Source organism: Narcine bancroftii, chromosome 3, assembly GCF_036971445.1.
Source record: "Narcine bancroftii isolate sNarBan1 chromosome 3, sNarBan1.hap1, whole genome shotgun sequence".
In the NCBI taxonomy this organism is placed as follows: domain Eukaryota; kingdom Metazoa; phylum Chordata; class Chondrichthyes; order Torpediniformes; family Narcinidae; genus Narcine; species Narcine bancroftii.
Genome location: NC_091471.1, coordinates 140,890,626 through 140,917,097, shown reverse-complemented (window position 1 = coordinate 140,917,097; position 26,472 = coordinate 140,890,626). Strand labels below are relative to the sequence as shown.

Below are 26,472 nucleotides of genomic sequence, written 5' to 3'. Positions count from 1 at the left end.
TGAGCTCCACCAGTTCCCGCCAAAAGATCAAAGCAAAAGTGCACCAAAATGGTGGAGGGAAAGTTCAGAGAATTCAACAGAGCAGAAGAAAGTTGGGGTAATTATGTAGAATGGTTTACATAGCCCATAATACTAGTGAAGCCACTATTGTGCCCTATTCCTCAATATATTGGGCAGCAAAACATTCGATCTCCTTAAAACTTTGCGGTCCCTGGAGGACCCAGGCACAAAGACATATGCCAAGCTATGCACAACACTGGGAAACTACTTAAGCCCCAGACCACCGGGTATGGCAGAAAGGCAACAGTTCTATGAAAGAAAACAAATGCTAGGGGAGGCAGTAAGTGAATACCTGGCAGCGTTGCATAAACTGTCCAAGCATTGTCACTTCGAGACAGATTGGTGATGGGGTTTGCAGATCGCCAAGCAAAACAAAAATTACTGGCAAGAGACAACAAAGTAACTCTTGAGATTGCTTATAGAACTGCCTGCAGCTCAGAAATAGCAGACAAAAATTTGAATGTGGGCCATCAAGACCTTCTGGTCGGGAGGTTTTCCCGCCAACAGGGCTTCTGTTGCGGGAAGTACAACCATCACCCAGAAAATTGTTTCTTCAAAAATTCCAAATGCCACTGTTGCAAGAAAAAAGGATATATCAAAGCAAAATGTCCAATTTAATAAACAGTAAATTGCATCTGTACTCAAAATGCTGATAACCACCCAGCTGAGGTCAGAACACTAGCAGAGAGGGCAGCCCTGACATCGAGCATAGCAACAGCTCTGAAGATAACAAAACAATAGCTGCAGTCTTACACATCCAAAGGATAAACAAGAAAATAACAGCAATTTATATTCAACTGAAAATAAACAATGAACCTCTGAAAATGGAACTTGACACAGGTGCTGCAGTCACTCTAATTTAAAACAACGCTTGCTACCATACATTCCGGTGAAAACAACTGAAGTAATACTGAGATCTGCTAAAGGAGACAAAAATCAAAGTGTTTGGGAAATGTATGGTCAAGGTACAATACAAACAACAACAACCAAAAACACCATCTCTCTACGTCGTAGATACCCAGGGACCAACACTTTTAAGAAAAAACTGGCTACAACACAATCCACTAGACTGGCTGGAAATCGGTTCAATACTGACTGTAAAACACGAAGACAACACTCAACCAGATCCTCAGTGACCATGCCATGGTCTTCCAACAAGGGTTGGGAAAGATCAAAGGGTGTTCAAGCCAATCTGCAATTAAAAGAGAATGTGGAACCAGTTCATCAAAGCCAGAACAGTTCTATTTGCAATGAAAAGAAAAATTGAAGCTGAGTTAAATAGATTAAAAGATAAAGGCATATTAGAACCAAAAGAATACAGTGTGTACAGAAAGCAAACAATGAGATTCGCATTTGCGGCGATTACAAAGTCACCACAAACCAGGTACTAAAAGTACCAGAACACCCCATGCCAAAAGCAGAACTATTCCAAGCACTAAATGGAGGGCAAAAGTTCACAAAACTAAATTTGTCACAGGCATACCAACAAATAGAATTGGATAAAGAATCAAGGAAATATGGAGGGAGTCATGTGATGGAGTAGTGGCCGGTCGGGAAAACCAGCCCTCTCCAGGAAAATAGAAAAAAAAGTCAGGAAAAAGCAAAGTATAACAGAAATAAAGTACAAGAAAGAGAAGATAAAGATACAGGGAAGAGAAAGAAGATGGCTTCCAAGAAGGAGAAAATAAGAACAGCTGGAAAAAAAGTAAAAAAGTCACGAGAGAAGAAGGAAGAAGGCCTTACATGCAGGAAGAAACAGGACGCTGTGGTGACAAGGAGCGCCCGACCCTCAAGGTCAGTACCTGCCCTGCAAGTCGTGACCCACCAGCCGGTACACTACAAAAATGGCTCTTGGAGCCAAACAAAAGTGTGCAATCAGAGGAGAAAGAGGATACCGGCGGGAGGGGTCTCAGCAGAGAAGCAGGCTGTCACAGACTGAGCAGCTCAGAGACGCCCGACACCAGGGCTCTCAGCTGGAGGATAAGGAAGACAGCAGAAGAGGGTGCGACAAAACAGACGTGGAAGACAGATGGAGGGAAGATCGACAAAAGACCAACATCAAGAAGCACAACAGACAAGCAGCCCAAGAGGGAAGGAACAGCAACAAGAGGCCCAGCAAGAAGAGGCCCGACAAAGTGATACAAGCAGCTCATCAGGAAAAACAGAAGAGACACAGACACAAAGAAGAGAAGAAGAAGACACACAGATTCAGACAAAGAAGAAGAGGAAGAAGAAGACCAAGATCTTCACAGAGAAATAAAAGGTAAAACTGATGAACAGAATATAGATAAAGTCCTTTTTGAAGAACAAATGAGGTCACTAAAAGAATGGTTGTCATTAGAGTTTAATGCAATTAAAAGGAAAATGAAAAGAACAGAAGATAAAATGCAAAAGTTAGAACTGGTAATGACAGAAATAGGGGAAAGAGTAGAGTTTGGAAGAGCGGGAAATGGCTGTAGAAATGGAAGTAAATAACTGAAGAGAAAATTTGGAAGAAAGTGACAAAAAAATTAAAGAGACACAAGAGTTGTTATCTCAGAAAATTGATATATTAGAAAATTATAGTAGGCGAAACAACAAAAATAATGGGCCTGAAGGAGGGTGAAGAAGGCACAGACATGAAGGAATTTATAAAAGGATGGATCCCGAAGGTCCTGGGAATGACAGAAATACAGGAAGAAATGGAAATAGAAAGGGCACACAGAGCATTAGCTCCAAAACCACAGGCACATCAGAAACCAAGATCCATCTTAGTCAAATTTTTGAGATATACGACTAGAGAAAATATACTGGAATGGGCAAGGAATAAAATTAGAGAAGATAACAAACCATTGGAATACAAAAGTCAAAAAATATTTTTTTACCCAGACACAAGTTTTGAACTCTTAAAGAGGAGAAAGGAACTTAATACAGTGAAATCAACTTTATGGGAAAAAGGTTACAAATTCATATTAAGACATGCAGCCATGCTTAAAATATTTATATTTGCTCCGGGGAGCAAAACAAACCATTCTTGGATCCAGAGAAGATGCAAGTTTTGGAGAACGTTTGCAGGACAGGAGAAGAGATGAAGAGATGTAACAAGATTGAAGAATGGCAATAAAGTATATATAAAGATGTAAAAACAATGTATATGTGAAGAACTAAAGAGGGAAAAGAGAAGGGAAGGAAGAGAGTAAGAGGGAAAAAAAAGAGAGCTTTGTTATATGTGTTTAAAAAAAAGTGTTTTCTGGAGTGGGCTGGGTGGAGGGGGTATAACCATCACTGCAAGATCAATTGACACTGTGAACAAGATCGCAACCCAAATGAAAAGGGAGTTGTGGTTGCCCGGCAAGGGGTATGGGGCAACTCAGAGAGGGGAGGAACTTTTAGGGTTAAGGTATTAATGGATGTGGGAACTGTGGGCGTACTTTATGTCTTAAATGTGTTGTCGTATATTAAGTGTAATAAGAGAAAACTAAGATGAAAATGAGGAAAAGGGGGTTGGAGGTGGCAAAGAAATGGAAAAGAGCTGTAGGCAACATATAAGATGGCCATATTGAACTATATGACTATAAACATTAATGGAATACATAACCAAATTAAAAGGAAGAGGCTACTAAATTTATTGAAGGAGGAAAAAAATAGATATAGCATTTGTGCAGGGAATGCATCTAACTGAAGTGGAACATAACAAACTAAAGAGAGACTGGGTAGGACACGTAACGGCAGAATCCTATAATTCAAAAGAAAGAGGTGTAGCCATACTAGTTAACAAAAATGTACCAATCAAAATAGAGGAGGAAATAATAGATCCGGCAGGGAGGTATGCAATGATAAAGTGTTAGATATACTCAGAATTTTGGAATTTGGTCAATATATACGCACTTAACGAGGAGGATCAAAAGTTTATGCAGGATTTTTTTTGAAGATTGCGGACACACAAGGAAATATATTGATAGGAGGAGATTTTAACCTTAATTTGGGCCCAATGTTAGATAAAACTGGACAAAAGACAGTAAAAAGAATAAAGTAGCCAAATTTATGGTTAAATCAATGCAGGAAATGAAACTAATGGATATATGGAGGAGGCAATATCCAAGAGAAGAAATTTTCATATTATTCAAGTTGGCACAAAACTTACTCAAGGATTGATATGTTTTTGTTGTCAGTCCATATTCAAGGGAGAGTTAGGAAAACTGAATACAAAGCTAGACTACTCTCAGATCATTCACCCCTATTAGCAATAGAACTGGAGGACATCCCACCAAGAACATATAGATGGAGGTTAAACTCCATGCTACTTAAAAGACAGGAATTTAGGGAGTATATTGAACGTCAAATTAAAACATATTTTGAAATAAACACTGGATCAATGAAAGACAAATTCATATTATGGGACACAATGAAAGCCTTCATTAGAGGGCAGATAAGTTATGTGACTAAGATGAAAAAGGATTACAATCGGGAAATAGAGCAGTTGGAAAGGGAGAGTACAGAAAAGGAATTAGTAAAAAAGGAGAGGGAAAAAATTAAATACAAAACATTACAAATGTATATAATGAAAACAAAGCAAAAGTATTACAAACTGGGAGAAAAAACACATAAAATATTAGCCTGCCAACTTAAAACAGAACAAGCTAAAAAAAATGATACTGGCATCAAGGAAAAAGGACAAACAAATTACATATAATCCAACAGAGATTAATGAAAATTTTAAGGAATTTTATGAACAATTGTATCAAACTGAGAACGAGGGGAAAGATGATAAAATAGAGGAATTTTTAGCTAAAATTGAACTGCTGAAATTGCAAGAAGAGGAACAAAACAAACTAATAAAACCATTTGAAATAAAGGAAGTACAGGATATATTAAAAAAGCCGCCGAACTATAAAACACCAGGAGATGATGGATTTCAAATCAAATTTTATAAAACATTTAAAGAGTTATTAATTCCTTCTCTCCTGGAAGTAATGAACCAGATAGAAGAAACACAAAACTTCCCAGATTCACGTAAGACAGCAATAATTACAGTAATACCAAAGACGGGGAAGGATCCATTAACACCAGCATCATATAGACCAATATCTCTACTTCACTCAGACTATAAGATAATAGCAAAATTATTACTAACCCACGCAGTTCAAGGAAATAAGAAACCAACAGTGGCTATTGCTCTAGACGCAGAAAAAGCCTTTGACAGAGTAGAGTGGAATTACCTATTTAAAGTATTACAGAAGTTCAATGAACCAGAAAAATATATCAATTTAATTAAAACATTGTATAATGGACCGTTGGTGAAGGAAACAGTAAATGGAGATCTATCGGGTCACTTTAAATTAAGTAGGTCAACTAGACAGGGATGTCCACTATCACCTTCATTGTTCACCTTAGCAATAGAACCTTTGGCAGAACTGATAAGAATAGAAAATAAAATAAATGGGATAATCAGCTTATTTGCAGATGTCATCATAGTATATCTAACAGAACCAGGGGTATCAGTAAAAGAACTACATAAGAAATTGAAGGATATGGAGAAATATCGGGGTACAAGATCAATCCAAATAAAAGTGAAGTGAAGGTGGATTCCCATGTAAACAGGGTGGTTAAGAAGGCATATGGTATGCTGGCCTTCATAAATCATAGTATAGAGTATAGGAGCTGGGAGGTGATGCTGCAGCTGTTTAAGGCATTGGTGAGGCCAGATTTGGAGTACTGTGCTCAGTTCTGGTCTCCAATTATAGAAAGGATGTAGATAATGTGGAGATTAAGGAGACTGGGTCTTTATTCATTGGAACGTAGACGACTAAGAGGGGACTTGATAGAGGTATTTAAAATTATGAAAGGAATAAATAGACTAGACATAAACAGACTCTTTCCCCTGAGGGCAAGGGAGGCTGGAACAAGAGGCCATGAGTTAAGGGTCAGGGGGCAACACTTTCGGAGAAATATTAGAGGTGGCTTTATCACTCAGCGAGTGGTGGCAGAATAGAATGAACTTCTGAATGAGATAGTTGCGTCAGGGTCCCTTCTGTCATTTAAGAGAAGGTTGGATGTGTACATGGAGGTGAAGGGGTTGGAGGTTTATTGGCGGTGAGCGGGAGGTTTGAGCTAGTGGAGTTGTTCTAGTGAACCGGTGCGGACTTGAAAGGCCGACACGGCCTGTTTCCACTCCATAAATGGTTATACAGTTATATACCAATGAGTAACGCAGACTATATGGAATTTAAAAAAGAATCCCATTTAAATGGCAAGCACAAGCAATCCGATACCTAGGGATCAGGTTAGATAAGCCACTTGTACAAACTAAATTATCAGCCACTAATAAAGAAATTGCAGGAAGACTTAGAACATTGGAAGGAATTGCCGCTAACGATGATAGCGAGGGTAAACTGCTAAAATGAACATGTTCCCAAGGATACAATACTTTTTTCAAACATTACCAATTCCCTTAACAGAAAAATTCTTTGAGGAACTAAAGAGAATAATAAGGAAATTCTTGTGGAAAGTGAGAATTCCAAGGGTAGCATTAGATAAATTAGCAGAGAGATATATAATCGAGGTGGTTTACAGTTACCAAATTTTAGAAATTATTATAGAGCCGAACAATTAAGGTATTTATCATATTTTTACCAGACAAGGGAAAAACCAGACTGGACTAAGATAGAACTAGATAAAATAGGGGAAAAGGTACCAGAACATATACTTTATAAGTGGGATGAAAAGCTGGTGCAATATAAAAAACTCACCAGTACTGCATCATTTACTTAATACATGAAAGAAGATCCACTTAGAAAGGAAAAAAAACGAATTATCAAATACCAAAATTACTATTGACGCAAAATCTGCTAATCCCTTTTACAATAGACAACCTTTCCTTTAGAGAATGGGAGAGAAAAGGAATCAAAAGAATAGAAAACTGTTTTTTGGGAAATAATTTATTAACATTTGAACAGTTGAAGTAAAAATATGGAATAACTCATGGTACAATGTTTGCATATCATCAATTGAAAGCTTATTTAAAGGATAAATTGGGAAACAGATTGAGATTATCTGAAGGAAGCAGCTTTGAATATGTGATTACAGACACAATGATAATTAAAAGATTATAACCAACATGTACATTAAGATGCAAGATAAGGAACATGAAATAAACTATAAACCTAAGCAGAAGTGGGAAAAGGATCTAAACATAAAGATATAAAATGAAGTATGGGAAAAGTTATGTTCTGGAAACATGAAGAATACAATAAACACAAGGTTATGCATGATACAGTATAATTCATTACACAAGGTTTATATCACTCCTCAAAAAAAAAAAAATGGGATTCAACATTATCAGATAGATGGTTTTACTGTAAGAAGGAAATGGGAACAACATTACATGCAACTTGGCCATGTACGAAAGTAAATACATTTTGGGAAGAATTAAATCAGATGCTAAATAAAATTACAAAATATAACATACCAAAAAAACCAGAGATATTTCTTTTAAGTAACATAAGAAGTAGAGAATTAGGCCTCAAATTGGATAAAGTGCAAAAAAAATTCATTATGATAGCCTTAGTGATAACAAAGAAATGTACAATGTCAACTTGAAAAATGGAAGAGAGCATGAGTATACAGCAATGGTACATGGAAATGAATAAATGTATTCCATTGGAAAAAAATAACATATAATTTGAAAAATAAAGTCACAATGTTTGAATAAATTTGGAACCATACATGGAACATATCACAGAGAGCTTGCCTATGACCTCCATCCCCTAGAATGAGAATGAAAATGATAAGAAGACAAAACGACTAGATTCAGTGTGTAATAAATAGATGACGGATTTTTCTTGTTTATTTTCCTTTGAGTGAAAATATTGTTTTATGGTTTTATTGTATTGTATATGCTGAATATTTATGGGTTTTGGAGGGGGGGTCAGTAGAGGGGAGGGAGGGAAAGAGTGGGAAAAAAAGGGGAGAAAAGACCACTGTGTAAATTCAATGAGATATGTTTGTACATATTTTGGTTGATATGGTTCACTGTAAAAAACAAAAGATTATTTAAAAAAACCAAAAAAAATATGTGACAATCAATGCCCACCTGGGACTGTTCACCTACACACATGCCATATGGAATCTCAGCAGCATCTGCGATTTTTCAAGCTACAATGGACAAATTACTACACGGAATACCAGGGGGATGTTACCTTGATGATATCATCATCATGGGCCGAAACGACAAGGAACACTTACAGAACCTTGAAAAGGTTTTGACAGGATAAGTATGTCTTCATGCTGCCCTCAGTGACATTCTTGGGATTTACAATTGACAAGGAGGGGGTACTAATGGATCCAGCGGCCACAGAAGCCGATCGCTAAGCTCCATACCCAACCAACATGTCAGAATTACAGTCCTTTCTCGGGTTTATAAATCACTATCGGAAACATATCTCTAACAATGTCTACACTATGCAGTCCCCTAAACCGCTTACTCAAGAAAGATCAAAAATGGTACTGGAATAAGGAAACTAAAAACACAGTTGATCAACTAAAAGAAATATTTACCTCAACAACTGAGGTTCTGATCCACTACGACCCAAACAAGGAAGTGACTCTAGCCGTTGATGCTTCACCAGTAGTACTGGAAGCAGTATTGTCCCAAATTACAGAGAAGGGTGAGCAACCAGTGGCATACACTTTACAGACATTAACTACAAGCAAATGCCATTACACACAACTGGAAAAAGAAGGATTAGCAATAATTTTTGGTGTAAAAAGTTTCCACCAATATCTCTACAGAAGAACTTTCACCCTAATCACTGACAACAAACCTCTACGTTTGTTTCTGGGTCCCCACAAAGGCTTACCAATATTAGCTGCAGCCAGAATTCAAAGATGGGCCATGCTACTAGCTACATACAATTATGAGATAAAACATAAACCAGGAACACTCAACAGCCATGCGGATGCCTTATCACACTTACCGCTACCCGAAACGGAACAAAAGAAGAAATTATTAAATGGACAGCAGAAGCAGCAGCGATCAACCAAGAACAACTTCAACAACTTCCCATTACAGCCCAGATGATCAGCAAAATACGTCAGTCAATGCAACCAAAAATACCGCAGGCTGAGACCAATCCATGGAAATGGCCTTCCAGGCCCTGGCATCAGATTCACATAGACTTCACAGGGCCATTCATGGGAGAGACTTTCCTTATAGTGGCGTACGCACATTCCAAATGTCCAGTCGTTTTGCATATGAAAAGCACCAAAACCGATTCTACATTTGAATATCTACGGGCCATGTTTGCCACATACGGATTACCTCACAAATTGGTCACGGACAATGGACCCCAGTTTACATCAGAACCTTTTAAAGAATTTACATGAAACAATATCAGACATATTTTGTCGGCACCTTATCACCCAAGTACTAATGGGAAGGCAGAACGCATTGTACAAACATTCAAAATGGTGATGAAAACAAAAGAGAAACTCCTAAACACCTCCTGGACTCACAGAATTGCAGATTTCCTATTGGAGTACAGAAACACACTGCATTCTACCACAAAATGCACCCCAACAGAATTGATATTTGGTGGCAACCTGTGGAAAAGACTATCTGGTTCAACCCGATCTGGACCTCCATTTAAAAAAATCCACATTGCCACAAACTTTACCTAGAATACTGGAGGTGAGTAAGAGAGTACCAGCACAAGATTACAGACAATACAAAGACCCACGGGAGGTAAGGGTGATCCTACAAAAGTTGAGCCTCTGCTCATACTCTGTTCTAGTAGGATAGATTGTGGAAATGACACATTGACCAATTGAGGCCATTGTCTGACACCAAAGTCCATGAACTACCTCACGACCTGGAGGAGGTAGAATTAGACCTGCTGTGGCCTGCCACAGCAATCCAACCCCTTGGGCTGAGAGAAAGAGGCAGGGTAGCCCAGTAACTGCAACAAGCAGCCCAGTATGTATAACCCTGGAGGCCAGCGAAGGCCAGCAGTCGCCACTGACCTGAATATCGATGAGTCCCACCCAGACCAGAGCTGAGCCAGTCCAAGAGAGAAAGAAGACCACTTGAGAACTTTAAGATTATGTTCCATATTATTAAGTTCCTTCCCGTATTATAATCACTCAGTATATGTACTCTAATTCATACTAGTAGTCATGGGCCCGATGTAGTAATGGTAGTTATGGGAGAGAGGGGAGAAAAGAGTGTTGTGTATAAGCCCACCCTGTTGTCCATCAATGACACCCACATTATGATGTCACCCCTCTATATATATGTCGAATGGTATTAAGAATGAGAAAAGCACCACGTTTCTAAGTCCCAATTGTGTAAGTGCATACATGACAAGGGGAAAAAGGAGGGGGGGGGGAGCTAAAAGGGGGGAGGGGGAGCGACAGACCTGGGGAAAGGCAACAGGTAAGAAGGCGGTTAATGAAAGCCAGAGAATTTGATGTTTATGGCATCCAGTGGGTGGGTGCCCAGACAGAAGAGTTGTTGTTCCACCAATTTGCGGGTGGTCTCAGTCTGGAAATACATGAGACCATGGACAGACATATCATTAAGAGAATGGGATGGCTAATTGAAATGCGTGGCCACGAGGAGATCCACGCTATGTGGCAGATAGCCGAGGTGCTCAAGAAAGCAACCTTTCAGCCTGTGCCCCATCTCTCCAACGCAGAGGAGACCACAATAGGAGCACCAGATGCAGTTGTTGATCCCTTAAGATTCCTAAATGAAATGCTGCTTTACTTGGAAGTGGTCAGATCCAGTGTATGTCTTTAAATATCTAACATTGACAACCAGTTGGGGCATTAAAAAAATGTTTAAAATATTGACTTTATGTTGAGAAAGCCCAAAGCCTACCCACACACTGAAAACAACCTGACTAACAAAAAGAAAAATAACTTTTAGAAGACAATGTCTTCCATTTATTTGAATGGCATACAGATCTGAAGACTCAGATATTCTAGCCTCATTTAGGAAATATGAAAAATCATGATTTTGTGTCAGACTCCACATGGAACACACAGAGCATTTAGAGCATTTATTAGCAATGGAAATTGGGACTTTCACGGGAATTTAGAGTCAAGTCCCAGCATGGTCATTATTTGGAAGGAAAACATGTGCCTCAAGAATTTCCTTATGGTTGTTTTAAAATAGTTTATTTGAAAAATAGTGTTTTGATCTGATCAAACCTAATTATTTAGTCAAGAAAGTCCTTTTAAATCATAATTCCAAATGACTAAGATTTCATACAAAATATTTGGTATAGAATTACAAACTTTATTATGATAGTAAAATGTTTCACTATTCACAAAGGATATAGTATGGGTTTTCCAAAAGAAGTGATCCAATACATGCTTCCTTTATCATTGGACGAGCCATCAAAGTGCGTCTTCGCCAGTAAAACTAGAAATAATTTTAAACAAAATAGGTTAAATGAAATATCTAACATACAAGGAACTTTATTAAAAATTGTAAATAATTCAAACTAACATTTTTAAACCCTATCATATCACCTTTCAAGACCGTGAAAATTTAGCCTATTGCTTCAAGGGATACAATTTATAACATCAGATTTATATTTATTTTCGAACCAATCCCAAGCTTCCCACCGCTACAAATCAAACTTACATGGTACTTTTCACACATGGATGCTCACAGTTTTTGCAACTGAACAGGAATGTCACTTTTTTTAAGAGGGAAACAGCAGTCCAAATATTATTTTCGACAAAATCTGACTGCACAATTGAATGCACGTGCAGTTAAAAATCTGACTTGGATTTTGATATATTACTACAGCCAATTAATCACTGTAGTCATTTATCTTTATATGACAAAACATGCCATCAAGCAATTTTCATTACAGGAAAACCTACTCAAGAATTTCATATTAAGAAATTCATTGTTATTCATTTTGTCCTGAAGATTGGTTAACTCAATGCAGACCAGGAATAATACTCGGAATCTTCATGGTACAGTGTTAAGCAGCACAATCCAAGCTTTCCTAATGTTTCCTAATGTCTTTTAGGAGGGGAAATGAACATAGTCCTTTCACTGTTTTGATATAGCTTAAAACAATTCTTGCTGATACTAACTTGTTGCTACTTTACACTTCAACAGGCCACTTATTATTCTTTGCTATCTTATTCAACATTCAAATTCAGAACAGTAGAAATATATGGCTCCTCAAGCCTGCTCTGCCTTTCAATAAGGTCATTTCCAATCCGAAATTGATTTTAACTACGCTTTCCCAACTTGAAACACAAGAAATAACAGATGATGTAACCTTGAGCAAACAATAAGAAGCTGGAGAGACTCAGTGGATTGGGCAGCATTCACAGGGAAGCAGATAGTTAGTGTGATCTAACCCAATCTGAAAAGTTGAATGCAACTCTGTCCCATCATCCAAGTCAGTAATGTAGATTATCGTATATAGATAAAGGCCCAGAACCAAAGCCAGTCCTTCCCTGGATTTATAACCTGGGGCTATAATTTATCAAAGAACCACAGATGACTATTAAATAATGGAGGGATGGGTAACACACTGCTTATATAAAAAAAAGAATAATTAAGAATTTGTCAAATTAAAGAAATAAAATGTGACAAATTCAGAAAAATAACAAAACTCATTTAATCCTGAATGCTCAGGTCTTTGGTGATGCCAGACTGGCAGATTGCAAGTTTTTCCTCATTAATAAATATTCCAATTTAATTAAAATTCACTTAAAATATTACACAGTAGAATAAGAAATAATCCAGTGAACCCAATGAGTGAAACAGGAGAGCAAGATTTAGCACTAAATCTAAACCATCAGAATTTCTGAATAGTCATGTTGTAGATTATTGGAGTTTTACCATAACCTTATCACAGGTCTACTTTTAAAGTTGTTGTAATGTTTGTCATAGATTTAAGAAATTAACCACAATTTTGACTATTTAAGAATTTAAACCAACAAAGCATTTTTCACTTACATGGTCTCCAGTGCCTGCCAGATGAATGCATACAGGTCGGTATTTACTCTTCCATTCTTTGGGAATTATAAACTGAAACCTGCAGCAATGGCAGTGTGAGTAACTTCACGTGGCTAGTTGCACAATGATGTGATAATCAAAAATCCTAAACACACAGAACCTGGACTGAAAAAGACATCTGATGCATAATTTATCTCAGAAAGCTAACATGCAAGAAATTATTTGTTCATAATGTTTAGAGATATAATAAACAACCCTATCCTCTACAACTGAAATCTAGGACCTTTAAATAAAATTGTGTTCTTATCTGCCCATAAGATTTAAAATTTCCTGAATATTTAATAATTTAATCAACAACAAAGTAAAACCATATATTATATTTCTGAAATTAAGCTAATTCTTTTTCTAAATCCAAAGACACATTTGTATCTATTCAAATCTTCTATCATATCCAACAGGAAAATCTGGGAAGCCTGTCAATAGATGAAGCAGAAGTTCCTAAACATCTATCACATCCCACATTCACTCTGCTGACCAAGGTGCTGACCTGAGCTTCACATCTCAGTGTTGAGCAGCTATAAGGTAACACTGATCCATTCAACATCAGGAGATAAACAAGGAATCTGCGGATGCTGGGGTTTTAGTGCAGTAAATAAGGCACTAGAGAAACTTAGCAGGTCACACTGCATCCACAGAAATTAAAATGCAGTTGATGTTTCTGGCCTGACCCTTTCCTTGGTAGCTCTAAATACCAGTCAGACACCTGAATATAAAGGTAAGGAGGGGGCAAAGAAATTGAACATAGGCTAACAGGTGGACACAGATGGGAGGGTGAAAAAGAGAAAGAACCTACTAAGAAATAGGGAGAGAGGACAGAGGCTAGCTCTCTGATAGGAGAAGGAAAGGAAGGGGGTGGGAAACTGGAATAAGAGAGATAGATGACTGAGGGAATGCGAAACTGAGATGGGGGTTAACATAAATTGGAGGTCGCCATTGATGCCGTCTGGGTTGGAGACAGCTGAGACAGAATAAAACAATACAAGTTGTTACTTGGCAGAACATGAGGCCATGGATAAACATATTAGTGTAGCAATGAGGTGTGGAATTTAAATGTTTGGCCACTGTGAGGTCCTGACTGTTTTGCTGCACGTTTGCTGTTGAAAACCTGCAAATATATAACTAACATTATATATTAAGGAGCCTGTTATATTGCACTGCAAAATGAAATTTTGACATCAATGTTTGACCTTCTCAGTAGAATTTCTGGTGTATTTTTGTTGAATGACAACATTGTCTGACTGAATTAATGCAACCTAGATTGTATACCTAAAATGGATGAGAGGGGGGCGGTGGGGGGGTGGCTTGGGAGGGGGGGGGGGGGGGGGAGAAAAAATCACTGTAAATGTGTGGAAAAGAAAAAGTGTATATCATGGCTATTGTGATTTATGGTGTGGAAAATAAAAAAAATTTATATAAAAAAAATGTTTGACCTTAAATAAATTATCTTGACAACGGAACAGGAAAAAATAATATATGGCAAACTAAAATCATATTGGCAATTATACATTATAATGGACGAATGAAGTATAAACTATTCAGGATGACACTGGAAAATTACATTTATTACATCATATCACAGAAAAAACATTGAATTTCCTTACCTAGCATTGACAGATTCAGTGGGCATAATCCCAGGCAGATAATGATCCAGTGGGGATACAAAGTGTCCATCCATGATCTGGCAATCAGCCTGTTCCTCCACCTATAGAGAACAACTACTATTGTATTTAATTATGCAGGCAAAGAAACAAATGCCTATTTGCCCATTATTAAAAAAAAGTTCCTATCCACACTCATTTTGAGCACTTCTATGTCGTGGTGTTTCATCTAGTAACTTTTTTTTTTAAGTTTCAGAAATGCCTCCCTCTACCACCCCTTCAGACAGGAGCCCAAAAGAAAGAGAAAAAATGGCAGTGCTGCCACTGGTGAAGACATGGGAGAGCAGCAGCAGAGACACAGCACTGTTCCACAGGGTCCTACTGCCCCGCTGACTTCTGTACAAGCTTTAAACGGCTTGTTAAAGGAGCTGACAATATATTTTTTAAAAATCCGACAACCACAGGCTCTGTGGTCAAGATAACAGCACCTGGACTGGGATATGTACCATTCTGAGGGAACAGCAGACCAGTGCAGGGCACCAAAAATTGGGAGGATATCACCAGTTGAGGCAAAGCACAGGAGACAACCCTATAGGACGGTGACCAGGACCCAAACAGGCTGTGGGTGGCTCGTGACTTGTGGTCAAAGGACCCAAACCAGTTGGGGCTGCTGGAGAATGGCTCATGGGAACCAGATTTTGAAACCAGGACTTGATAAGGGTGAAGAGGAGAAGAAGGGCTCCTGAATGGCCTTGGGCACTGAAGGCTTCCCAATCATAATGGAGGTTTGGATCTGGAGATCCGGTTGCTGATGGTTTGAACTGGACTCCATGGGGCTGTAAAGGTTGAGGGTGCGCTGGAGGTGAAGCCACAGTCTCTCAGGGTCTCTGAGGGGACTCTCCTTTGATTCTCTTTCTTCTATTGTAAGGAGCACCAGGCAATGCTCATGGCAACTCTTTGTTTGTCTTATGGCAGACAAAAGTTGAAGTATATCAAGCAAATTATATTTTTAATGTATTATTGTGCAGCAATAAAAGAAATGCTTGAAATATCTTCAGCTGCTTAATCAATGATCACATGGGTAGAATTAAAATATGGTACAGAATTAAATTAATTTCCCTGCATCTAGTATTTTTGTAAGAATTATAAAAATCTATCGTTTCCAGTCTATATTTTTAAATTACAGTCTCCAAACAATTTTATGTAAAAGAGGACGTGTATAATTAAGTAATAAGATTGTACCTGCTGCACCTTGCCCATTCCTTATCTGAGAAGCATATCAAGAATGCTGGATAATTTATCCTTGGGGTAAGAGACAAATTACAAATCACTGCTGCCCTTGCCCAAGTTCACATCACTTAGTACTGGCCACAAATGCTCTTGGCTTGAATTGTTCCAAGGAGCGAGGAGTTTTCTTAAATATCACCATATTATGTCATAAAGTACGTGCTCACACACACATTTTTTTTTGACATACAGCATGGTAACAGGTCCTTTCAGCCCACAGGCCCATCCCCCCCAATTACACCTAAGTGACCTACAACCCCCAGTAAGTTATGAATAGTGGGAGGAAACCTGAGCCCCTGAGGAAAATCCATGCAGACACGGGAAGAACATTCAAACTCCTTACAGACACCATTGGGATTCTGATATGGAGGTGACAATGCACAGGACAGGAAAAGACTACAGAGAGTTATGAACTCAGCCAACACCATCATGAATATCAGTCTTCACTCCAATGATGACATCTACAAGAGCCGGCATCTTAAGAAAGCAGCCTCTATCCTCAAGTACTCTTACCAATCAGGCCATGTCCTCCTCACACTACCATCAATCAGGAGGTACAGGAGCATGAAGACAAACACCCAGTGCCATAAGAACAGCTTCTTCTCCTCTAAGGTATCTGAATGGTTAGTGAACCACAAACACTACCTCATTTTTTTTTGCTCTAATTTAAAAAAAATGTAATTTATAGCAATATTTGCACTTGTAATGCTGCCACAAAACAACAAATTTCATGAGCTGTTCATGACAATAAATTCTGATTTACTGAGATGCTTTATATAAGGCATGGAAAGTAGTGCCTTTGCAACTACTTTATCCCAATGATTGAGTTCAAGTTCAAGCTTATTATTATCTGATTGTACAAGTACAACCCAACGAAAGAACGAGGGGTGGGGATCCAATTTAAAAAAAAATGCCAAATACTCAAAAGGCAAGAGAAATGGAAGCTAAAAAAATGACCCCAAAATCTATTTGAAGCTCCAGAAAAAGACTGACTCCGATTTTAAAACTAATAACTTCACAGAGTCGACTGAAAAGGAGAAAATAAAGGAAAAGAGTATTATTAAAAATAGAGTTCCTAGTGAATGTGACAATAACAGTAAACTTGGTAATTTGGGTGCTCTTTAAAAAGTGAATCTTTATATAAAATGTGCCTGTAGTGTACATAAACTATAACCAGTTTTATCTTGCACACTACCATTTGAGTACATTGAGCTACATAGCTTCATGAAAAAAGCTTTACACAGCAAGCACCTTCAAAGGTAATTTGGGATATAAATTAATGCCAATTTTGGTACATCCAACTAAATAATAATCTTACACTCTATTCGAGTGCAATTAGTCTTGCTGAATTGCCTTCCTATTTCTAAGTCTCCCGTTTCAATTGAAAGAATTCTCAAAAATTGACCTTGGCAATGCTTTTGGTCCTTTCTAATATTTTCTAGTTGCTAAAGTTCCAAATCTGATCTGCTTGTCAAAATTTTAAAAATCAATGCAGGTGCCATCTAGGAGTAAAAATTCATTCTGCCTTGACTCAAATATGAAGCAAAAGAATCAGTCAGCAATGGAGTTCAGCATCAGACATCATCCAAGTAACTTGCAATGGCTTCAGTACTATTGTTAATCCTCTTGACTATCCAAGAGATTTTTGTGAAATCTGACACCAGAATTAGTACTTGCCTTCTCCCACAATTGAAAAAAAATCAGCATTACATGGATATTCAAGTAAAATTAGGAAAGGATCTTGATGTAGGATATTGACAGTAAACATCAATCTTCTCTTTCCTTTCATAGGTGCGGCCTGATGTATTGAGTTGTTCCAGCATGGTTTTTTCACCCCCCCTTCCCCCCCCCAACTCAAGATTAAAACAATGCTCTATCCTGGTCCAACCTAATTCAATGTAAAAGTTGTGCACCTTTATAAAAGCTTTTCACTACATATTGTTACCTTGTCAATGAATATTGGATAGTCTTTTGGTACCAACTCTTGACATTTTTCTCTGTTTCCTATTGTTTTCCTAAATTCAAACAGCCTGCAATTTTTAAAAGCAAAAAAAATTATATATTTTTTTATTTTTTTATCTTTCCACAAGTTTTTCATCTGTATGCTCATAAAATATTCAATTAAAAGCTCCACTGCTTTGATGAAAGTCATAATTCAAAACACCCAGAATTAAAAATGTAGAATTTCAAATGATTCAGAAACAGAAAACAAATTTAAAATTTGATAAATTGAACTCTATCTATCACAAATACTAGTCTAAAATATAATGAAAGGCAATCATAAAAATGCAAAATATTTAAAATTAATTCAAATTTGTCTAAACAAAATGCATAATGCTACCTCGTGTTGAAAGATCTAGGCATAAATTTTAAATGGTTTACTTGTATTATTTATGTTGGTTAAACAAAACAGATTTATCATAAACTATTTTTTATTTTTACTAATGTTTAATCAAATCAAATAGCAAAGTAGGGAAGCAAATTAGTCCTTAGCTAGCATGAAGATAAATTAGGATCAAGATTAGGATGACATCATTTATTTTCTCACATCATAAGGACCAAAAAACTGTACAGTAGAACTCAGAATTTTCATTGCTCGAAAATCCAGATGGTTGGCACCTGGCTCACAAGTTACTAATTTCCATGCACCTGTTAACAAATCATGGCCCCATTTCCAACCCCACCCTCTGCAAATTCACTGGGTTGGATAGAACATTTATAACAACATCAAAGAGAGTGAATTAACTGTGTGTTGAATTAATAAATGGAATGATATTCAATTGTATGGAAAATCTTCCAATCAAAATTAGAGCATACTGGATTAACAGAGTTTTACTGTACTTCATTTCAACAAACATGCTAGCCTCAAAATTAATCCCACTAGTTAATTACTCGACTGCTTGGTTCCCACATGATACTAAAATCATGACAAACTAAATAATCTAGAAATGAGAGCTCGAGTACCTTCTGAGATCATCTGGCTTTCCCCATCCTTGAATGAAAAGTTTTGTAAGAAGGAATCGTCTGTAGAAAACGTCCAATTTACTGACACCCATGAGAAGGTCCAATTATTTTAAAACACATCTAATTTAAAAAAAGGAGACAAGAGATTTTCAATCACATATTTAAAACATTTCTATTAAGGATATGAAATGATTAAAATTAAATGATAAAAACAAATTATTCCACAGACTATATAAAGCTGAAGTCAAGTATTTTCAAGGGACCGGTCATTGTCACAGTAGTCAGGCTTTGGATCATCAGGTTTTGGCGAGAACAGGAAGAGTAGAAGTTGAAGTAAGAAGGGGCCACCTTTTTCAAGGAACAAAAAAAATTCAGCAGGTAGGCACAGGTAAGGGCAGGTTTTATACATCATATATTTTGTTCCTCTCGTCATAAACAGTGGGAATGGCAGCCAAGGCAGGGGAATGCTCCTCTTGCAGAATGTGGGCCATTCAGGGAAGCCAGTAGTATCCCTGTCGACTTCATCTGCAAGAAGTGCATCCAGCTGCAGCTCTCGACAAGCCGAGTTAAGGAACTGGAGCTGGAGTTGGATTAACTTTTATAAAGCTTTTATAAAGAGGCAGAGGGGGTGATGGACAGGAGTTACAGTGACACTATCACACCTAGGAAGCAGGAGGGTCGATGGGTGACAGTCTGGAGAGGGAAAGGGAATAGACAGGCAGTGCAGGGACCCCTGTGGCCATTCCCCTCAATAACAAGCATCTTCTTTGGCTTGGCTTCGCGGACGAAGATTTATGGAGGGGGTAAAAAGTCCACGTCAGCTGCAGGCTCGTTTGTGGCTGACAAGTCCGATGCGGGACAGGCAGACACGGTTGCAGCGGTTGCAGGGGAAAATTGGTTGGTTGGGGTTGGGTGTTGGGTTTTTCCTCCTTTGCCTTTTGTCAGTGAGGTGGGCTCTGCGGTCTTCTTCAAAGGAGGTTGCTGCCCGCCAAACTGTGAGGCGCCAAGATGCACGGTTTGAGGCGTTATCAGCCCACTGGCGGTGGTCAATGTGGCAGGCACCAAGAGATTTCTTTAGGCAGTCCTTGTACCTTTTCTTTGGTGCACCTCTGTCACGGTGGCCAGTGAAGAGCTCGCCATATAACACGATCTTGGGAAGGCGATGGTCCTCCATTCTGGAGATGTGACCCATCCAGCGCAGCTGGATCTTCAGCAGCGTGGACTCGATGCTGTCGACCTCTGCCATCTCGAGTACTTCGACGTTAGGGATGAAAGCGCTCCAATGGATGTTGAGGATGGAGCGGAGACAACGCTGGTGGAAGCGTTCTAGGAGCCGTAGGTGGTGCCGGTAGAGGACCCATGATTCGGAGCCGAACAGGAGTGTGGGTATGACAACGGCTCTGTATACGCTTATCTTTGTGAGGTTTTTCAGTTGGTTGTTTTTCCAGACTCTTTTGTGTAGTCTTCCAAAGGCGCTATTTGCCTTGGCGAGTCTGTTGTCTATCTCATTGTCGATCCTTGCATCTGATGAAATGGTGCAGCCGAGATAGGTAAACTGGTTGACCGTTTTGAGTTTTGTGTGCCCGATGGAGATGTGGGGGGGCTGGTAGTCATGGTGGGGAGCTAGCTGATGGGGGACCTCAGTTTTCTTCAGGCTGACTTCCAGGCCAAACATTTTGGCAGTTTCCGCAAAGCAGGACGTCAAGCGCTGAAGAGCTGGCTCTGAATGGGCAACTAAAGCGGCATCGTCTGCAAAGAGTAGTTCACGGACAAGTTTCTCTTGTCCATTTTGGATACTGTTGAGGGAGATTCAACCTGCCAGGCACAAGCCAGAGCGATCAGGTCTCTGACACAGAGTCTGTTCCTATGGCTAAAAAGGGAAGGGAGAAGAGGCAAGCTGTAGTGATAGGGGATTCCATAGTTAGGGGGACAGAGAAGAGGTTCTGTGGAAGAGATCGAATATCCCAGATGGGATGTTCCCTCCCTAGCACCAGGGACCAAGATATCTCAGATCGAGTTCATGGCATTCTCAAGAGGGACCAAATGCGTGGGTAGGGTGATGAGTTCAGGAAGTTGGTGCCAGGATTGTAATCTCAGGATTGCTATCTGTGTTAGTGAGGTGAGAAATAGGAGGATAATGTAGCTTAACACATAGCTAAAGATCTGTTGCTGGAGGGAGGGCTTCAGGTTTCTGGATCAATGGGCTCTCTTTTAGGGAAGGTGGACCTCTTCTGATGGAACGGAACTGGAGGGGACTTATATCCTTGCGGGAAGGTTTGTTCATGCTTTTCTAGTGGGTTTAAACTAGATTTGCCAGGGGATGGGAACCAGATTACCAGAGCAGATAGAGAAGTGGAGAAAGGAAAATCGATGTGAAAATTGCATGCACTATTAGAAGTCAACTGATTGTATATGGTGGAAATGTTCTCAGGTGCATCTATTTCAATGTAAGGAGTATTGAAGGAAAGGCAGATGAGCTCAGAGCATGGATTGGCATGTGAAATTATGACATTGTGGCCATAGTGAAATTTGGTTGCAGGAGGGCTTCTGTTGCTTTAGACGAGATAGAACCAGTGGCGGGGGGAGGGGGGGGAATGAAAGGGGAAGGAGTGGCATCATGGAAAAATATCACACTTGTGTTCAAGCAGGACAGGCCAGAGGGCTTCTCAACTGAGGCTATATGGGTGGAGCTAAGGAACGGGATTAGGTATGACCACACTCATGGCATTGTATTATAGCCCGCCCAATAGTCAATGAGAATTGGAGGAGCAAATTTGTAGAGAGGCAGCAGACAGCTGCAGGAAACAAAAGGTTGTGATAATAACAGAATTTAATTTTCCACATTTTGACTGGGAGTGTAAAAGGGCTGGATGGCTTGAAGTTTATCAGATAGGTTCAGTTAAGTTTTCTAAATCTCAAGGTGCCAACTAGAGAGAATCTCTTTTTAGGGAACAAGACAGGACAGGTGACAGAAGTATGTGTAGGGGAGCATTTTAGGTCCAATGATCTTAATGCCATTAGTTTCAAGTTAATTATAGAGAAGGATATGTTTGGGCCTCAAGTTGAGATTCTAAATTGGAGAAAGGCTAATTTTGAGGAAATGAGAAAGTATCTAGAATGTGTGGATTGGGATAAGTTGTTTACAGGCAAGGATGTGTGAGGTAAGTGAAGGACCTTCAATGGTGAAATTTTGAGAGTAAAGGTACATGATCCTTTATCCAGACACCTAAAATCCAGAAAACCTCCAAAATCCGGCAAGTGGGGACCGGCAGTTGGGGGAGGTGAGCGAGGGACCGGCGGTCGGGGGAAGGCGGTCAGGGGAGGCGGTTGGGCAGCCAAGGGATCCCGGTCGGGGGAGGCGGCTGGGTGGCCAAGAGACCCCGATCGGGGGAGGCAGCTGAGGGATGGGCGACTGGAAGGGGGTGGGGGAGAATAGGCAGCACAATTCAGATGGACTTTCTGAAATCTGGAAAAATCCGAAATTTGTCCCCCAAGGGTTCCGGATAAAGGATCATATATCTGTACACGGTTTGTATGTTCCTGTCAGGATTAAAGTCAAGGTTATCAGGCATAGGGAATTTATTTCACAGGATAAACGTGCAAGTCTGGAAGCACCTATTTTTCAAAAGGAATTACTTATTGCTAATTCCTCATTGCAATCTGGTAAACCCCCAGGACTATAGAACCTTGGTTTTTGAGGGTTATTTGGGATCTTTTCAGAAGAAGAGTGAGGTGTATAAGCAACATGGAACAAATGAGGTACTTGAGGAGCATTAAAAAATGCAAAAAAGATCTCAAGAAAGAAATAAGAAAGGGGGAAAAAGACATAACGTTGCTTTGGCAGACAATATGAAGGAAAATTCTAAGGGTTTCTACAGGTATATTAAGAGCAGAAGGATAGTAAAGGACAAAATCAATGCCTTTGAAGATCAGAGTAGTTGGCTTGCTTCATATGGAGCAAAGGAGATGGGAGATCTTTAATGGTATTTTTTTACTCTGGAAACATGCACAGAGTCATAGTAAATAAGGAAAACAAGCAGGGAGGTCTTGGAACCTCTACAGATTAAAATAGAAGGAAGTGCTTGCACTATAGATAAGGTGGAGAGGGTACTCTCAAAATTTGTCTTAAAGCAAATAAGGGTGGATAAATGGCAGATGGAATTTAATCCAGATATGTGTGAGGTATGGCATTTTGGAAAGACAAACCAAAAAAGGACCTACACAGTAAATGATAGGATACTGAGGAGTGTGGTAGAACAGAGGGATCTGGGAATAAAAATTCATAATTCACAGGTGGATAAGATTGTAAAGAGAGCTTTTGGCATAGTGGCCTTCGTAAATTAAAGTATTGAGTATAGGAGTTAGCATGTCATGGTTGTATAAGACATGGGTGAGGCCAAATTTGGAGTATTATGTGCAGTTTTGGTCACCTAATTACAGGAAAGATATCAATAAGATAGAAAGAGTGCAGAGAAGATTTATAGGATTGTGCCCAGACTTCAGGAACTGAGTTACAGGGAAAGATTAAACAGGTTAGGACTTTATTCCCTGGAGCATAGAAAAATGAGGGGAGATTTGATAGAGGTATTTAAAAATATAAGGGTTATAGACAGAGAAAATGTAGATAGGCTTTTTCCACTGAGGATAGGTGAGATACAAACCAGAGGACATGGGTTAAGAGTGAAGGGGGAAAAGTGAGGGGAACTTCTTCACATAGAGAGTGGTGGGATTGTGGAACATGTTGCCAGCTGAAGGGGCGAATGCGGGCTCAATTTTAACATTTAATAAGATTTTGAACTGGTAAAATGTAAAGGTTACATTATTGTCACATAATACAGCATTTAGAATGTAACATACATGAAATTCTTTAATCTTTGTCTACAATAAGGCAGACAGAGAGTCACCACTTTGTCCAGCTCCCATCACAAAAACCTACAGCACCTGGTGTTCCTAGGTGATCTCACCTCCAAGTACTGACCAGTCCTGTGCCTGCTTAGCTTCCGAGATCAGACAATCCCAGATGTATTCAGGCTATAGGATTTGGGATTGAAAACTCCAGATCCAAAACTTGCCAAATTTTTTTTTTTTTCCTTAGTATCGAGATACTATTCCAAAAGTAAATTCACTGGAATTCCAATGCTATGACTCCCTAGCTCAATACTACAGCTAATAGCATTTTAGCATGTACACTGTCAAACTCTCAGGATTTATGTATGTTTCAATTAGATCACCCCTCATCATTCTACTAAATACTCAAGAAGATGGGGACTTTTGAACTACTGCCTTTCCTCCTAGAAATCAGTCTAGTGAACATTTATTTCATTTCCTTCAAGGCAAATATACAATTTATTTTCACATTATATTTACCACAGTAAATATAGACTCATTAAAGTTCAATACAGTTGTAGAAAGAAACCTTAAATATTGTACTCCAACTAACCAAATCCAAAGTAAAATTTGTTTCTGATATTAAATTTGTGCCTAATTAATAGCAAATAAAATAAAATCATTTAGTCTATCTGGATTTTAGTAAAGCTTTTGATAAGGTTCCACTTGAAAGGTCCACTAGGGATTAATAGAGAAATAGTAAGATGGGTTCAGAGGTGGCTGAAGGAGAGATAGCAGAAGGTCATGGTGGACAATTGTCTGACAGGATGGAAGCCTGTGGCGAGCAGCGTGCCTCAAGGATCAGTGCTAGGTCCCTTGTTGTTCATAATTTATATTAACGATTTGGATGATGGCATGGTTAACAGGGTAAGTAAATATGCAGATGATATGAAAATAGGGGGAGTGGTGGATAGCGAGGAAGGTTTTCAGGGATTACAGAGGGATTTGGTTTGTCTGGAAAATTGGGATGAAAGATGGCAGATGGAATTTAACTGTGTGAGGTGCTTCATTTTGGAAAAAAATAATCAGGACACATGTAGTAAAGGGGAGGACATTGGGGAATGCACAAGAACAAAGAGATCTTGGAGTTATGATGCAGCATTCCTTGAAGGTGGATTCCCATGTAGACAGGGTGGTTTAGCCTTCATAAATCATAGTATAGAGCACACATGTCAAACTCTGGCCCGCGGGCAAATAATTATATTTGGCCCGCAAGATCATATCAAAAATGTATTAGAGGTGGCCCGCTGGCCGCCGCGCCAGTATAGCGCATGCACAGTAACCGCTGTGTCTCAGGGTGAGAGAGAGAGAGAGAGAAAAATCCAGGTCCTTGAAAAGTAGTGGTGGGTGGTTTTATAAACACGCTGTCGTGTCCCCCCGCCCACCCCCTCACTGCAGCGCGGCCTGGTCGGTGTCAGGGGAAGCCAAGGCTGCTTCCCAGCGCCCGGAACCCCAGTGGCACAGCGTTTCTTGGAGCTGCAGATGGAGTCGGGACGCCGGAGGGAAGATTGGGGCTCCCCGCTGGGCGATGGGGGCGCTGGCCGCCCTGCGCCTTCCCACCGGCGGGTGCCCGGAGTACACGTGGAGAACGAGGCTGGTCGGGCAGGTAGGGTGGAACCCCCCGCCAATCTCGGGAGTGGCGTGGGCTGGATCGGGATTAGCCGCGCTCACCTGCTCCTCCACCGCTGACCGGGATCCCAGCGTGGTCCTGAGCACGGAGACTACCCTGGAAAGGATCTGGGACACTGGCACGGAAAGAAAAGGGGTCCGGGAGAAACTCAGCAGGTCAAGGGGGGTCCGGGAGAAACTCAGCAGGTCAAAGGGGTATCCGGGAGAAACTCAGCAGGTCAAAGGGGGGTCCGAGAGAAACTCAGCAGGTCAAGGAGGAGGGGTCCGGGAGAAACTCAGAAGGTCAAGGGGAGGGGGTCCGGGAGAAACTCAGCAGGTCAAGGGGGGTCCGGCAGAAACTCAGGGGGGGCCTGACCTCGCCAGGACCGTTGCCCACTTCCCGTCCCTGCCGCAGGCCGACCCGCGACTCACAGTGACGGGGTCGCTGATCCGCCGAGATGCCGCCCTGCAGCGAGAGCCGATGCCCCCGCACTGTCGTTGTCCAACCCGATCGCCCGCAAACCCCGCCCTCCCGCACACAGGCCTGAGTAAGTATTATGAACTTTAATCTCAGGATAAAATGATCTTCCAATAGTTTCATGTCACAGTGATAAATATATTCCTGGTTAAAAATGGTCCTGCACCTGGATACAAGCTCATTAGGCATAAAAGTTGAAAAGTGTGTAAATCAAAGGATATCTGTTCCAGTGGAATAACCCTGCTAGAGTTCATGCCCACAATCAGTCACCCATTTGATTGTTTCAGGAATCATGTTATTCTCCCACACTCTCAATAGCCCTCAGATTTTACTATTCGACAGCACACTAGCAACATTTGACAAATCCTCTATAGAGAAATATTATTTATTGAATATTTTATTTCTCATTTGTTAATGCTTCTGGAAAGTTTATCCAAAACTATTATTAAACATTTATTTTAATTTAAAAAAGTTTAACATTACATATGTTGAAAGAAGAGAAAACATGCAGATGTTGTTGAAAATTTTCAATAAATATTTAGTTCGGCCCTCGACTTAGT

The 26,472-nt window shown here is 39.7% G+C and overlaps 1 protein-coding gene across 1 annotated transcript in view; it reads right to left on the bottom strand.

The window, feature by feature from the left end:
* abhd18 (abhydrolase domain containing 18) overlaps positions 1–26,472 on the bottom strand; it is an 88,698-nt gene that overhangs the window by 46,758 nt on the left and 15,468 nt on the right. Inside the window, exons 2-6 of the mRNA XM_069925255.1 lie at positions 18,940–19,059; positions 17,921–18,005; positions 14,692–14,792; positions 13,031–13,109; positions 11,380–11,464 (exon numbers count right to left, since the gene is read on the bottom strand). Coding sequence (XP_069781356.1) covers positions 11,380–11,464; positions 13,031–13,109; positions 14,692–14,792; positions 17,921–18,005; positions 18,940–19,031 — 442 coding nt within the window. The 5' untranslated portion in view covers positions 19,032–19,059. The remainder of the gene's footprint in view (positions 1–11,379; positions 11,465–13,030; positions 13,110–14,691; positions 14,793–17,920; positions 18,006–18,939; positions 19,060–26,472) is intronic.